This window comes from Guillardia theta, assembly GCF_000315625.1.
Source record: "Guillardia theta CCMP2712 unplaced genomic scaffold GUITHscaffold_22, whole genome shotgun sequence".
NCBI lineage: Eukaryota > Cryptophyceae > Pyrenomonadales > Geminigeraceae > Guillardia > Guillardia theta.
The window spans coordinates 20591-34285 of record NW_005434652.1 but is presented as its reverse complement, the minus strand read 5'-3'; the positions used below and the strand labels follow the sequence as shown (position 1 = coordinate 34285).

General features: G+C 51.6%; 6 protein-coding genes across 6 annotated transcripts; 4 read left to right on the top strand and 2 right to left on the bottom strand.

The window, feature by feature from the left end:
- Positions 1-222: 222 nt before the first annotated feature.
- GUITHDRAFT_136742 (hypothetical protein) lies at positions 223-3007 on the top strand (the record flags this gene model as incomplete). Its single annotated transcript, XM_005835130.1, has 12 exons — positions 223-339; positions 755-802; positions 851-918; positions 1142-1208; positions 1450-1524; positions 1707-1791; positions 1923-2017; positions 2126-2212; positions 2422-2507; positions 2665-2779; positions 2822-2914; positions 2993-3007. The coding sequence occupies 12 exons, from the start codon at positions 223-225 to the stop codon at positions 3005-3007; spliced, it is 951 nt and encodes a 316-aa protein (XP_005835187.1).
- A 125-nt stretch (positions 3008-3132) lies between these two features.
- Positions 3133-3900, bottom strand: GUITHDRAFT_151822 (hypothetical protein). The gene is made up of 5 exons (XM_005835129.1): positions 3869-3900; positions 3644-3715; positions 3416-3536; positions 3282-3375; positions 3133-3234 (listed from the first exon to the last, which is right to left on the bottom strand). Exons 1-5 carry the CDS (start codon positions 3878-3880, stop codon positions 3159-3161), a joined length of 375 nt encoding a protein of 124 aa, XP_005835186.1. The 5' UTR covers positions 3881-3900; the 3' UTR covers positions 3133-3158.
- A 1294-nt stretch (positions 3901-5194) lies between these two features.
- GUITHDRAFT_105812 (hypothetical protein) lies at positions 5195-5591 on the top strand (the record flags this gene model as incomplete). Its single annotated transcript, XM_005835128.1, has 3 exons — positions 5195-5347; positions 5400-5487; positions 5536-5591. 3 exons carry the CDS (start codon positions 5195-5197, stop codon positions 5589-5591), a joined length of 297 nt encoding a protein of 98 aa, XP_005835185.1.
- A 1879-nt stretch (positions 5592-7470) lies between these two features.
- GUITHDRAFT_151821 (hypothetical protein) lies at positions 7471-8045 on the top strand (the record flags this gene model as incomplete). The annotated part of the gene is made up of 1 exon (XM_005835127.1): positions 7471-8045. One exon carries the CDS (start codon positions 7474-7476, stop codon positions 7675-7677), a length of 204 nt encoding a protein of 67 aa, XP_005835184.1. The 3' UTR covers positions 7678-8045.
- Positions 8046-8588: 543 nt separating this feature from the next.
- On the top strand, positions 8589-11002 carry GUITHDRAFT_86058 (hypothetical protein). The gene is made up of 8 exons (XM_005835126.1): positions 8589-9564; positions 9612-9817; positions 9867-9924; positions 9979-10077; positions 10132-10197; positions 10240-10623; positions 10673-10761; positions 10809-11002. Exons 1-8 carry the CDS (start codon positions 8800-8802, stop codon positions 10930-10932), a joined length of 1791 nt encoding a protein of 596 aa, XP_005835183.1. The 5' UTR covers positions 8589-8799; the 3' UTR covers positions 10933-11002.
- Positions 11003-11520: 518 nt separating this feature from the next.
- GUITHDRAFT_68759 (hypothetical protein) lies at positions 11521-12666 on the bottom strand (the record flags this gene model as incomplete). Its single annotated transcript, XM_005835125.1, has 7 exons — positions 11521-11576; positions 11624-11663; positions 11818-11901; positions 11991-12086; positions 12167-12276; positions 12322-12421; positions 12577-12666. Coding segments are annotated over 7 exons (576 nt in total), but the record flags the coding sequence as incomplete, so codon positions are not given.
- Between the last annotated feature and the right edge of the window lie 1029 nt (positions 12667-13695).

Here is a 13695-nt window from a genome sequence, read left to right as displayed (position 1 = left end):
TGTGGAGGGAAAGGGAGGCAAGGAGGGGGGTGGGGGGTGGGGGGTGGCGGGGAGGGGGGGTGGGGAGAGAGAGAGAGAGGAGAAAGAGATGGGAGAGATGGTACAGTGGCAACAAAGGGGGCAGGGAGAGAGAGGAAGGGTGACAGTTGCTGCAGGAAGATGAAGGGGATGGTCATAGAGAGGTTGTGAAATGATGTAGCTGAAGCATACATGGCGGATTGAATGGCGGGGAAAAAAGACAAGGAGCAGAACAAGAAGAACAAGAAGGGGGAGAAAGATGCGAGCTCGAAGAAGAAGAAATCATCTAGTGACCTTTGCACTCAAAGACAGAAGCTCAAGGTGAATTGAAGCCTGCCTGCACTGCACTGCACTGCACTGCACTGCACTGCCTGCCTGCCTGCCTGCACTGCACTGCACTGCACTGCACTGCCTGCCTGCCTGCCTGCCTGCCTGCCTGCCTGCCTGCACTGCCTGCCTGCACTGCCTGCCTGCACTGCCTGCCTGCACTGCCTGCCTGCCTGCCTGCCTGCCTGCCTGCCTGCCATGCGCTCTGTCACGTGTCTTCTGTAGCTGCATTCTTGTGTACCCCACTCCCCTCGTTGTTCCCTTTGTTCCTCCCCTTCTCTCTGATTTTCTGTCCTCCTGTGTGAACTTCTCGTCAAATCTCACGTCTGGGTTTGATGCAGGAGCTGGGGTTGCGAATCAAAGTGAAACTTCATTTCTCTGTGTTTGCAAATCTCATACTCTCCTCAAGATCATCGAAGGCGACGGGAACTGTCTTTTCCGCGCCATCGCCGATCAGGTTGTCATGGTTGAGATGCTTGCAGACATGTTGAGACGTCTCAATCAGTTACATGGCGATGAATCATTACATCACAGAGAGAGGGAGAAGACGGTTAACTACATGGAAGATCACAAGTAATTCGATTCGCCTCCCCCATCCCTTGCTCCAATTGTTGTCCGCAGTATCCTTCCTCTCCTTCCTTTCTCTTCCTCTCCTTCACCTCCTCTGCTCCTCCACATGCTCTCCTCCCTTCGCTGTGCCCCTTTCTCCTCTTGCGCTCTTTCTCTCTGTGTTCGCTTCTTTCCTTTCCTCCTGCACTGCACTGCTCTCTCTTCTTCTCCTCACTTCTGTTCACAGAGATCAATTCGCCTGCTTCATGGATGAATCTGAATCCTTCGAAGATTATTGCAGTAGAATGCGAGAGGTGTAGAGAATATTCTGGCACCGTCTATGATTGCTGCTCCTGCTGCTCCTGCTGCTCCTGCTCTGCTTGCTCCTGGTGCTTCTTTTGTTCCAGTTGTTCCACTCCCCCCACTCCTCCTCTCACTATCTTCGCTTTCTCCTTTTCCTTGCCTCATTGTCTTTCTTCTTCTTCTTCTTCTTCTTCTTCTTCTTCTTCCTGCCGAGCTCACCACGTGCTCTGCTGATTCTTTTTCATTGCGAAGAATGGGGAATGGGGAGGAAATATGGAGATAGTAGCGAATGCTTCCTGCAACCAAATGAGCATAGCGATCCATCAGGTTGTGCAAGATTCAATGCAGACCATCACGGTGCTTGATTGCTTGTTCGTTTGTTGCTGATGCTCCCGAGGAGGAAGAGGAAGAGGGGGAGGGAGAGGATTTCAAGGGGGAGCCGGGGGAGGAGGGGAGGGGGGAAGAGGAGGGGATCGCTTGGTTATGAGTGACTGATGAGATCCGGACAGGCTGACATGCCATGTTTCATCGTTTCGCCACTGTCAGACAAACAAGCTTGTGTCAAGCGAACATTGCACATCAGCTTGCATGATGGTGAATCTACTTTTCACTTGGCTCTTGAACTTTTTCTTCTCCGATCCCTCCCCCGCCTCCCCCGCCCTCCCCCTGGCATCTTTCTCGCTTGCGCTTCTTCCGCTTCCCCTTCTCACGTCCGCCTGTCTCAGGCAACTGTGAAGCATGGGCTCACTACAACAGCGTGCGGCGCGAGGACGACCAGGAGGAGGGAGCGATTCCAAAACCGATCAACCTGACGAGCATGGTAGTACCGGGATGAGGAGGGAGAAGAAGAGGGGGATGGAGAGGGAAGAGGGAAGAGGGAAGAGGGAAGAGGGAGGGGGTAAGGGAGGAGACTGATATTATTCCTTAGGGAGATGGTTCCCAGAAAGCTTTATCCGGAGAGAAACCTGATCGTGCAGAGCAACAAGTAATGAGAGGAACAGGAGTGAATGATGTGGTAAGATGCATTGGACAAGATCTATGTCTCCTCTTCTCTGCTTGTTCTGCTCTGTTTCTCCCCTTCTCCCCGTCCGCCTCACTCCGCTTCTTTCTATCACTTTGCGTCCTCCTCTCAATATCTCCTTGCTCCTCCTCCCTCCGTTTCCTCCTCTCCCTGCTCCCCCTCAGTTTCTTCCTCTCCCTCCACCTCCTGACGCATCGATGAAGGCGTTTGTTCGCAAAGTGTTGGGAGAGGTCGATGGGGACGAGGATGCAGCGATCGAGTATATCATCTCCACAGGAAGAGAGGAGAGGTAAAGGGAAGGAGAGGGAGGAGAGGAGAAGTCGAGTGAGAGGGAGGAGAGGAGAAGTGAAGGGGAGGAGCGTTACGAGAACGGGGGACAAGGAGAGTGAGACAGAGCAGGGAGGCTGAGGGGATGCTGCAAAACTCCTTGTCACACTGGATGATAGGAAGGAGAGCGAAGGGGACGCGGAGGAAACGCTGCTGTCGAACCTCAAAGAAGGGACAGACAAGGAGGGAGAGGACAAGGGCAAGCCCTCTGCAAAAACGCGGAAGGAGGCCAAGGTTGGAAGGAGACTGCACTGAGCTTGAGATGACATGACGCAGGAGGCGAAGAAGGCAGCCAAGAGATTGAGCAAGCTGATTAAGAAAGGGAAGGAGGAGGAGAATTCGGTCCAGGAGCTTCACACTGGTTTTCAGGTCCCTTCCTGTCTCTGATCCCCCTGCTCCTCCTTCCCATCCCTTCCCTTCCTTCTGGTCAATCACCTAGTGTGGCAGGTTTTGGCGATATAAGAGCTCTTCTGTTGGACAGAAGCAGGAGAAGAGGAAGGAGATGGAGTAGCAACAGGACGATGTTGGCGGGTGGGGGCGCAGGGGAGGAGGAGGAGGAGGAAATGTGGAAGGTGGGAGGCGGCATTATGCACAGGGTGTTTGCTATTCACAGTTACAAGGCAGTTGACATGGCGGCTCTAAGGGCAGCTCGTCGGAACGCAACATCCTCTCCTAGCGCGTCCTGCGTCCTGCTGCACAGTCACTTCGCGCCTCCTCCTCCTCCTCCTCCTCCTACAAAGTGACTGCTCCTGCTCCTGCTCCTTCTCCTCTGCCAAAGAGCCGAGGAAAGCGCCAGCCGCTGCTTCCGTTGTCTTCGATGAGATCCGAGACTGCGCGAGTCAGGAGGGGAAGGGAGCTTGCGAGCAGAACCTCTCGCGCCTCCTCGTTCTCCGTTGCAGTGAGCGAGCACGTACATGGTGCCGACGACTATCAGGGCGAGAGCGAAGAGCCAGGCCGTCAGGCTCCTCCTGTCGTCAATGAAAATGTCGACCTGCCTTGGCTGTCACCCACAGTAGCAGCGAGGAAGAAGCGAGTTGCGATGGGGTTGGGGGCACGAGGGAGGGGGAGGGAAAGGAGCGGTGATAGCACTTGGCTCACCAGGAGGAGACTGACGGCCAAGACCCAATAGAGCAGTCCACGCAGCCAGTATATCTCAAAGCAGGAGAGCAGCTGAAACTGAATGAGGAAGAGAGGACAGACGTGAAAAAAGAAGGGAGAGGGGAAGGAAGAGGGGAGCAGAGGAGGAAAGCCAATAGGGTTGGGTTTGGGGGGAGGAGGTAATGGGAGCAGGGAGGAGAGAGAGAGGAGAAGAGAAGAAGCTACCTTCTGAATCATGACGCAGAAGTTGAGGAAGGTGCAGCAGAATGGGAGTTCAAGGACACTAAGAAGGACCAGGACGATCATGTGCATGGTGAAGTCAGGTAGATGAGCAATAACGGAGACGAAGGGGAGGAAAGGAGCAATCCACATGGCAGCGATCATAGCTACTGATGAAGTTCTTGCAAGCTTGAGCAGAGCACAGTCCAAGTGGAGGAAATTCCAGGTGGATCCTGAATCTCGTTCAAACCTGGAATATTCATGGGACTCCTCCATGATTGATGACTCCGGTTGTCGGTTTGTAGACTGACTTTCAAGAAGAGGTAGGATTGCTACAAAACGACAAGAGGAGCTGGAAGTGAATGATTTCCTTCCTGCAAAGTAAGTGAGTTCGATCCAAACATTCTTGATAGCAATCAACAAGAAAGAAGAAAGAACTTCCTGTCAGGCTGAAACACTAAGGACGATCATCGCCTCATCTTACTCATCTCCACATGTGCTGTTCACCCACTCTCTGTCTCCCTCTGTATCTCTATCTCTGTAAGTTTGGCTCCATGCCACTTCTTTGCTTCTTTGTTCCTGGTATTCGACATAAAGTCGATCATCAGCCAGACAAGCACGTCAGAGTCACCTTGCTTGTATGTTATGCCTTATTTCCATCTACCAGCATCTCAATCGGCATCAGCTTGTCTTATCTCCTTCTACCAGTATCTCAATCGGCATCAGCTTGTTTTTCGCTTTCTCGCCTTCTGATTGACCATTGGTATGTGAGAAGAACAGAGATCATGGTGAATCAGAGAAGATGCAGAGACGCAAGGACTGAGAAGAGGGAAGCAGAGGGCTGCAAAGGGGTGCTGAGAGGAAAGAGGGGAGCAGAGAGCGATGGGGCGAGAGGAGAGGAGAGGAGGGGAGGGGAGGGGAGGGGAGGGGAGGGGAGAGCGAAGGGGAAGAGAGGAGAGCAGAGGGGAGCAGTGGAAAGAGATTAATCTGCACATTCTGTATTCCTGTCCTGCCGCGTTCCTCCCTGCCATTTCCCTCAAAGTTGCGGCAGTCCACAACCACCCGCGTCCATTGCGCAGCAAACCACATCCTCCAGTTACGGAAGAACGGTTTTAAGATAACCGTTGCAACTGTCGGAGCATGAGGGAGGAGGGAGGGAGGAGGGAAAGAGGCAAGAAGGGACGAGGGAGGAGCGGAGAAGGGTATGGCAGAGGCTGTCGAGCTTCTAGTAAGGCACAATGGATAGCGAAATCAGATTTTGCATGATTGATCTTGTTCGCCATTCCTTGCATCATTAGCAGCATTGCAATGAAATGAACAAAACTCAATAAGATGAACAAAAGCATATGGCAAGCTGAGAGAACGAGTAACGGCCACGATTGCTTGTTGAATCTGATGGAACCTTACTCTTTCGGCAGTCTAGGTCGGGCAGTGTATGCAGTGAATCTCACATCAGCGAATATGGCAGGAAAGTCTCTCTGGCAGGTTTGCTGTACAAGAGCATGGCCGGCATGCACTTCTCATCTTTCTGATACAGAAGTACAAGAGCTCGAACCCACGCACCCGGATTAAGCTTGGGCTTGCTGGAATTTGCTTGTCTTTGGTGGGATTGGCCATGTTTCCAGGTCAAGTTCATCGTTGATCTTGGGGGTTGGATCTGATGATTGGTGTAGGAGAGCCGGAGGCTGCGAGGCCACTGATCAAACGGGAAGCAAACTCCAAGCATTAGCTTCTTTGTGTGGTGGTTTTGGTTTGGTTCCTGTTCTGTGCTTCCATCAAGCGTCTCTGCTACCATCTCCATTCTCGAGCTACATCTCCATCACCCCCGCTCCCCCCCCCCCCACCCCCCATATTTTCTCGGAAAATGCTACACCGACGTAGAATTGTTTCAAGATCCAGCACAACAAACAAGAAATTTGTGAGTTTCCTTTAGATCTTTGGATTTTTGGATATTCAAAAATTGTTCCGTATTTGTCGCTCGATGATGGTTGACCTGTCTTGGCTCTGCTATCTTCGAAACTTACGCGCTTTCTATTTCCCTGATCTTGTGGCGCAGAATCGACGGGGTGGCAGGGCAAGAGCGTCTGTGCGTAGAGATGCTTTGGAAACACTTCCTGTCGGCAGTTGGCTGATAGTTTGGGCCGTCATCGCTTTTGTCTCCTGGATGATCTTATGGATTAGTACGGTAGCTGCTCCTTCACTTGCCCCTCCTCTCTCTTGCTTCTTGCTCCCTTACTTTCAACTTCTTTCAAATGTCTCACAACGTTCTCTCAATGTTCTCATACTTACCCTGTGGTTTCGGAACATAACCCAAATTTCTACATCTATGTGTTAGCTAATCAGCTGATTTCTTTGACTTCAGATCCTGTATCTGACTCTTCCGAAGCCAATGTACGAGCGGCATGTTCGTAGCTCTTTTTGGTTCTGGATGATTTCAGTGAGCTTTTTCTTCGCGCTTCTCTCCTCTTTGGGACTCGCATGGCCTTGGTAACTGGGCATGTTGCCTGGTAGCTGCTGATATGGAGTTGTCGCAGGATTGGCGAACCTTTCTGGCAATATTTTCGAAATCAGCGACGATGGAGGGAAGAAGAGAAGAGAATGCTGCAGGGCAAGTTTGTTTAGTGTCACTGTGACAATCATTAACTCCGAATTGAATTGATCGGCCGGGACCGTGTGAGCCGGGGCCGCCCGGCGCCATGCGGATACCGTCGTCGGTCACGCCGCTCAACTTCACAGTGACTGAACCGACGGGAGTCACTCGGACTCAGTGCCGCCGGGCGGCTCAGGGACCCCCGGGCCGGCGGACCGGCGGGCGCCGGCGGCGGGCGGCCGGGCCCGGCCGGGCCGCGCGTTGGCCCAGTCCGACTGTGACTGCCGCCAGGGCACCCGGCCCGGCGGCGGGCGGCGCCGGACTCCCGCTGGCCGCCGCCGCACACGCGGCAACCGTCCGTACTTCAAGTCATGGTCACCCCCGCGACCGTCGGCCTTCAGGCTTACCCGTTGAAAGGTCCGTCTCCGGCCGGAGGCTCCCGGCCGATTGCCAGCCCGTCGGGGGCCTCGTACTGATTTTTAACTTAACTTTGAGTAAAGTTTAGACTCTCAAGGTGCCACGGTGCCACTGCCGCAGTGCAACTTCGGACCGTTCCTCCGACTCTAGGGGCTCTTTACTCCGAACTTAATTTAAGTTCAAATCCGACCGACGGCGAGCCTTGAAGAGAAAGACAGCGAGAACCAAACCCAATCCAGGGGCTATCTGATCTGATAGTCACGGAACTGCCTGACGGACTGATCTGGCGTGACAGTGAACTCTGATCGGACGGTCCGGACTGGGGCCCGGGGGCGGCCCCCGGCCGGGCCGGCCCCGGCGCGACTGAGTAAAGGCGAACTTCAGAATCGCAACGACTGCAATTGTTGTCACAGTGGGACGGTAGGTCAGACGCTCGACCGGGGCCGCTTGGCGGCCGCAACTGCTACTAAGCAACAGAGTTTATTCCTGTCATGATGCCGTGACTCCATCTGTAGTAAATGGATTTCGTTGTAAAGATACACATGACATGGGTATGACACTTGTAGTAATTTTCTGAATTTATGGGTTTGAATCAACAAAACATATGGATTTAGATCGATTCCAAACCAATCCGTCTTCTTGTTCGGTCTATACCGAGTACAAAAAGGAACCCTACCCCTCTGACGACCACCAGAAATACTCAGAATTGACCATCTACAGACTTTTGGTATTTTTGAAATTTGTACCATTTTTACAACGTTTTGATAAAAACAACAAGATCACTACGACAATTACTACACAGCGATGATCACGAGGATTGATGATGATTAACAAACAAATCAGCTGACAGTCTTTTTTATTCAAATAGTAGTTCAAAGAGTATCATGCAATTTGCAATTGTGATTGAGAAATTCCATTACACTTGAAATTGGTACGAACCCATTTCTTCTTTACAACAAAGCCATCGTCATTATAGAATCTCTCATAAGAGGACAACAGGCTTCTAGGAGCAGTTTACCAGAACTTGTAATTTTCCTTTTGAGTTTCGAAAACATAGAAAACATATCTCAAAGGAAATTCGAAACTGCTTGGATCGAACCTATCTATTTTACTACACTTCCTTTAAAATTGTTTGATTTTTTTTTCAAAAAAAAACTTCCGATTGCTTCCATCGGTTTCGGACAAGACTACTCTCGAGAGATACAAGTTTGGATTTTAACCCTGCTGAATTTGAAATGACAAGAAGATCCACTAAATTTTGTCCGATCTTTCATTTCCTTCAAGGCTATCGCCTCCTATCAGGTCCTCGATATGTAGTAAGCATCCTCCTGTTGTAACATGAGATAAAACATTGTATAAAAGTCTTTACTACATTGTAGTAAAGACTGTTCGAGGTTACCCCCCTAGTTTGAGGTTTCCCTAGGTCAACACCCCTTGATTGTACAGCTCTCCAGCTCATCACGTTGGTTGTACCCCCTGACTTCCCTTGTTCTACCCCACCATTTGTCGAGTCTGATGCAACGTAGGGGAACATTCGGTCCCCCCACCCCCCCACCTAATCCCCTACCCCTATCAAGCTCTGTGGACCTTTCCCCCACCTCCAGACATTTCGACCCTCGAGTTTCCACAGACTACCCCTACTATCCCCATCAACTACCCCCACCTCAGGGGTGGAAGGTCCATCCTCTCCCACCTGCAGCTCGACGCGCTTGTGCATGCACAGCTTGCAGAGGTCGATTGTTGGCTGAAGCGAGAACAAGTGTATTTTCCTCGTTCTGTTTGATCGGATCCTCTCCTCGTCCCGCCTCTCCTTCTTTTCTCTTTCTACTTTGCTGTTCTTTCTTGAACGGCCTCAGGATCGAGTGTGGTTTCTTGCGAGAGCCAAGCATCTCTTTGTTGTCGATCTATCTTCAAAATAGCGCCTAACAAGATGATGACGGAGAATGTGCCCGATGCACACTCCGTAACAGCAATGATCCAGGCATCTCCTGAGTGTGCTTCTTGCTGTACACAGTATGATTTTACTCCAAGCCCGTTGCCATCACCGTTCCCCCCTGCTACAAACCGAATCATTTCTAAGAATCATCCGGTGCCATGCGAGAATCACGTTGTCTCTCGTCTCAGCGATTGTCATGTTAGAAGTCACCATGGACATGCTGCACATGATTCAGTATGTGCCAATCGTCATCCAGACGATATTTCAATCGCCACATGGAACGTTGCAGCTGTGAACAACAATCCTTTCGAGTACTGGGTCACGCACCCTGATCCTGCTTATAACTCGTTGATGGAAGGAGTCCAGAAAGTCATTGATCATCCTGAAGAGTACGACGTCGAAGTTCATGAAGTTCTGACAGACTCCATGGTGGAGCAGCTCATGTGTGACCTCCAGCGCCAGAAGGCTGTAGGCATTGCAGAGGTGAAGCAGCTTTGGCAGGACGACTTCAGGAGCAGAAAGATCGTCTCAGGATTCCTCAAGGATTCGAATATCGGCAAGAAGAGGCTTGCATCCATGCCTGACCGCATTACAAACACAATCAACTGTGTCGGCGGCCAGACAATGAAGCGACCGACGGTTATCAACTATTACGAGAAGGACATGGGGGACAGAGAGTCTTGGTGGTCGCAATGGCGAGAATTTATCTTCAATACCGAAGTTGAAGTGTACAGTTCTGGAGCTCGACAGGCGCCAAAGGTAATTCTGTGAAAAACTTCAGCTTCTTGTGCTGACAAAGTCTTCAGTTGGTTTACTCGCTCCTCGAGCCCATTCTTCACAAGAAATACCCGGCTCTCTCTGTCGAAGAGGAAAGGATCAGCCTTCCTCTCCAAGTTCTTTGCCTCGCCATCTTCGATGCGATCCAGCTTCACATCTTGAACACGGTCGCGCCCGACTCGTGGCAGAGGATCAGAAGGTCTCTTGCGGACGCCTTACTCATCAACAAAGATAGGTAAGGTTCTGGTGTTTGATGTGACCTTCGTTGATCTATCGTCTCGCAGACAAGTTGCATCTGTGATTTTGAACACTTACGGCTCCTACGAGATTGTTTTTGTTCAGGTGAGAATTGTCCATTGCTTGGTTCATTTGCACGATTGCTTACTTCATTGATAGGAAGCGGCTGGGGCGTTTGTACATGGAGAACCAGGAAACTTGTTGGAAGAGCAGTACATTCCTCTCTTGCCTTCAGTCATGGATGGAAAGAGAGATCAGGTTAGTTCAATCAGTGTTTTTTCTTGTGATGTTTTCTGAAAGTTCTGTTTGTAGAATTCCCTTATCCTTGTAAAGAAAGATGTATTTCTTGCATCTGCTGCTCAGAACATTACAGATGAGGTGCTTTACCTTCTGTAACTATTGCAATCTCACTATCAGCAGGTTCTCCAAGTTCACAAGAAGGCAACTGAGAGCACTCCCGGAGCCGTTTTATACCCCGGAGATCTTGCGGCTTATTGCATCGATGCCACCAACGGCAGGAAGTTCCTTCTAGCCTCGTTTCACGGAGATACCAATGGGCTGGCCACAGTCCCTATCGTCCGGGCTCTGCATGAAGTTGCCAGCACCAAGTACCCTGAGCGCATCCTCATCATCGGACTGGACGCGAACACCTACAAGGTGCACAACGACCAGTATCAGGGAGTCTCAGAGTTCCAGAGCTTCTTGGAGGAGAGAGGGTTAATCTCATGCTGGGGCCCGACACCCAATCCCTACAGCCCCACCACTTGCAACGCCCGTACGTTCCTTCAGCCCCAGCTGAACAAGGTGAGAAGGAGAAGATGTTTACGGTTCGGATGGCTGACAACTGGAGCAGGCGGTGAGAAGGGACGACAGAATAACAAAGGCAGACAAGAATCTCAAAGATTGGATCGTCTTCTCCTCGTCCCAGCTCGAGTGCCGATGGTAAGCGAGGACGCTCATGGTTGAGACCGAAGGTGACATGTTTGCAGTGCACACAAAGACAACACCGGAAAGGCATCCTACATCGAAGACATGGTCTTTCCTACCATGAACTTTCCTTCCGACCACGCCATCGTCGCTGCAACTGTCACTGTGAAAAGGAGCGAAGTATGATTAGGATGATCGACAATTTCGAGAATCTATTGTTATATATGCCAGTCTGATTAAATGAAGTTTTACATTCATCTCATGTGCTGTTTTCCAAGCGCTCCTCTCTCACTTGGCATCCTCTCCATGCTGACAGAGGCACGATATTGTCTGGGTTAGAAACTGCTGACTGGGTTATGCTATCTTCGGGGGTTAGGGTTGAATGATTTCATTCAAGTCTGTTTGTTTCACAAGATGTGTTAAATTCCTGAGGTATTTGTTCTACTTTGCCCGTATTCCACTTGGTTCACGCTATCGCAACTTTATTGCTCGCCATCGTGACCATCCGATTCAGCCGTTGCGACACCTGCCCCCGAGATAAGCATGCCTCCTCTCCTTGCATCTTGGCGCTTCTCTGGCATCAGGTTCTCACCTCTCTCATCCTCGGACGTCGCTGCGGGTTGTGATGCCACGAGTCGGCGATGAGAGCGATGTAGTCATGTGGGCTGATCAAGTCAGTAGATGAAAGTGTGGTGCGGGAGGAGGAATGCAACCAAGCAGGATGAGCAGAAGCAGAAGCAACGAGATTGGACGCAGCGGTGTGTTCGGATGGGATTACCATCCAGGAGGAGCCGTGGGAGGCAGTCGAAGTCTCCTTCCTTGAAACCCAACTGAGAAACGAGTGAGTGAGGAGAGAGGAGCAAGACAGGAGGTTCACCGATGCCCGGAAGCTGCATAGGATCCACGTCCCTCCATGGCTGCAGCGACAAGAGATGCGATGCGGAGATCAGCATGGGGATGTTGAGGTGAAGACTCAAGGTGCAGGGAAAGGAGGGAGGGGAAGAGCAGAGAGGGGGAAAGAGAAGGAGGAAGGGGAGTGGAGGAGGTATCGGGAGCAGGCAGGAAGATCACCTGCTCTAGTGTGAGCATCTCCCACAAGACGACGCCGAAGGAGTAAAGGTCCGACGACTCATCAAACTTCTCTCCTCGGAGCACCTGAGAATGTATGAGTAAGAAGAGGAAGAGAGGAGAGGAAGAGAGGAGAGGATCATGTGAGGTAAGAACAAAGCGAAGCGTGACGTCACCTCCGGAGCCATCCATCCCGGCGTTCCTGCTCGGTTGTGACTCGTCGCCACGTGAGTCGCATTTGTGCGAAACCTCGCCAGACCAAAGTCGCAGACCTTCACAGAGCAGCGCAAGAATCAGGCCAGGGGCAGGAGGAGGAAGGGGAGGAGGAAGGGGAAGGGGAGGAGCGGAGGACCTTAACATTGTAGTTGAGGTCGATCAGGAAGTTGTCCGACTTGATGTCTCGATGTACCACCGGCGGCTTCCTGTGGTGCAGGTAAAGAATCCCAGCGGCAGCCTGACTCGCTGCCCAGCATGTCAGAAGCATGAGCAGAAGCTGTCGACCCCTACCCACGCTGAGCTTGCGGGTCCAGTCCAGCGGCTCTGTACGAAGAACGTCATAGAGGGACATCTTGGGCAGATATTCCGTCACGATCGCCAGGTTGGGCGCCTGTCAAGGCAATCAGTCAGCACAAGGAGAACATCTCCATACGATGTCTAACTAGCGATAGCACTCAGAAGGGAAGGCAGAAGGACAAGATGAAAGATGGGAGCAAGGGAAGAGCGAGGGAGGAGGAAGGAGGAGGAAGGGCAATCCATAATCACCTTGGTGCAGGCCCCGACAAATTGAACGATATTGACATGTCGCATGCGGCTCATGATGTCGACTTCAGCTCGAAACTCTTTGATCTGCGGCGAGACATGAAAACAACCTTCACCCGACAAGAACTTCCTACTTGAGTTTCATCCAGTGCCCGCGTCACTCGCAGAACCTTGACAGCAACCGCTGAGGCTCTTTTAGTTCTTATGGATCCATCCAGGAGGCCAACCAACCTGACCCGAGCCATTTGGCCTTGTACACATCTCCGAACGTCCCTGACCCCAACAGCGTCCCGAACTCAATGTCGCTGCGGGGAAATGAGAATTCCCAACAAGCATCAACATCTCAGATAGACAGACAGAGAGCAGCTCACTTGTAGTCAACCTCCCACTCCATGTCTATTCCTAGAAGCCCATCCTCCCGCACTTGTGCAGCCGCTGTCGGTTCCTGGTTGACCTGATATGGAGAGGGCTGGGCCGAAGGAATAGGAGGAGGATCACTCTTGACCGACGCCTGTCGACGAGACTGTCTGCCTTCTGTGTAAGCAGGCTTTCTCTCTTCCTGCCTGCCTGCAGAGCTGTGAGGAGATATCGAACTCGGTTGTGTGTCTCCCGAAACGATCTGGCGCCGCGGGAGAGATTCAGCGTCTACACGACGATGTCAGCGGAAAAACACATGAGAAGCGGAGGTAAAATCAGGATGCAGAAAGAGAAAGAGCAGGAATCTGCAACAAGGCGGGATGGAGGGATGGAGGGATGGAGGGTGGGAGGGTGGGAGAGAGGGAGGGAGGGAGTGATGACAAAAAATAGAGAAAACGAGGGAGGGAGGGTGGCAAAAGAGCGAAGGAGGGGTGATGGTGCAAGAAGAAAGACAGGAAAGGATTCAGGAAGGGCATTGAGATCATACCAAAGTCAAGCCGATCTCCATCGCCGACCCCACCCGTCAACGGAGACAGCGTAGGAGCCATCTGCCGCACCTTGGCGCTGTCTGGCTGTTGTGGGGCTGAGGTGGAAGGTATCCTTCCCAGTCGTTCATCACGGCCCTTGCTCTGCTGCACTTGAACAAGATCCTTGAGGGAGCAATCCTTGAGGAAATCAATGATGTCCTCGTAGTACAATTCACGT

Bases quoted from the DNA above. Each gene is read 5' to 3' on its own strand.
- GUITHDRAFT_151822 (XM_005835129.1), bottom strand. The intron at 3,376-3,415 runs GTTCTGCTCGCA...TGACTCGCGCAG, and splicing joins AGAACGAGGAGGCGCGAGAG to TCTCGGATCTCATCGAAGAC. The intron at 3,235-3,281 runs GTAGGAGGAGGA...ACTGTGCAGCAG, and splicing joins GGAGCAGGAGCAGTCACTTT to GACGCAGGACGCGCTAGGAG.
- GUITHDRAFT_86058 (XM_005835126.1), top strand. From the start codon at position 8,800: ATGATGACGGAGAATGTGCCCGATGCACACTCCGTAACAGCAATGATC. The intron at 10,078-10,131 runs GTTAGTTCAATC...TTCTGTTTGTAG, and splicing joins TGGATGGAAAGAGAGATCAG to AATTCCCTTATCCTTGTAAA. The intron at 10,762-10,808 runs GTAAGCGAGGAC...ACATGTTTGCAG, and splicing joins TCCCAGCTCGAGTGCCGATG to TGCACACAAAGACAACACCG.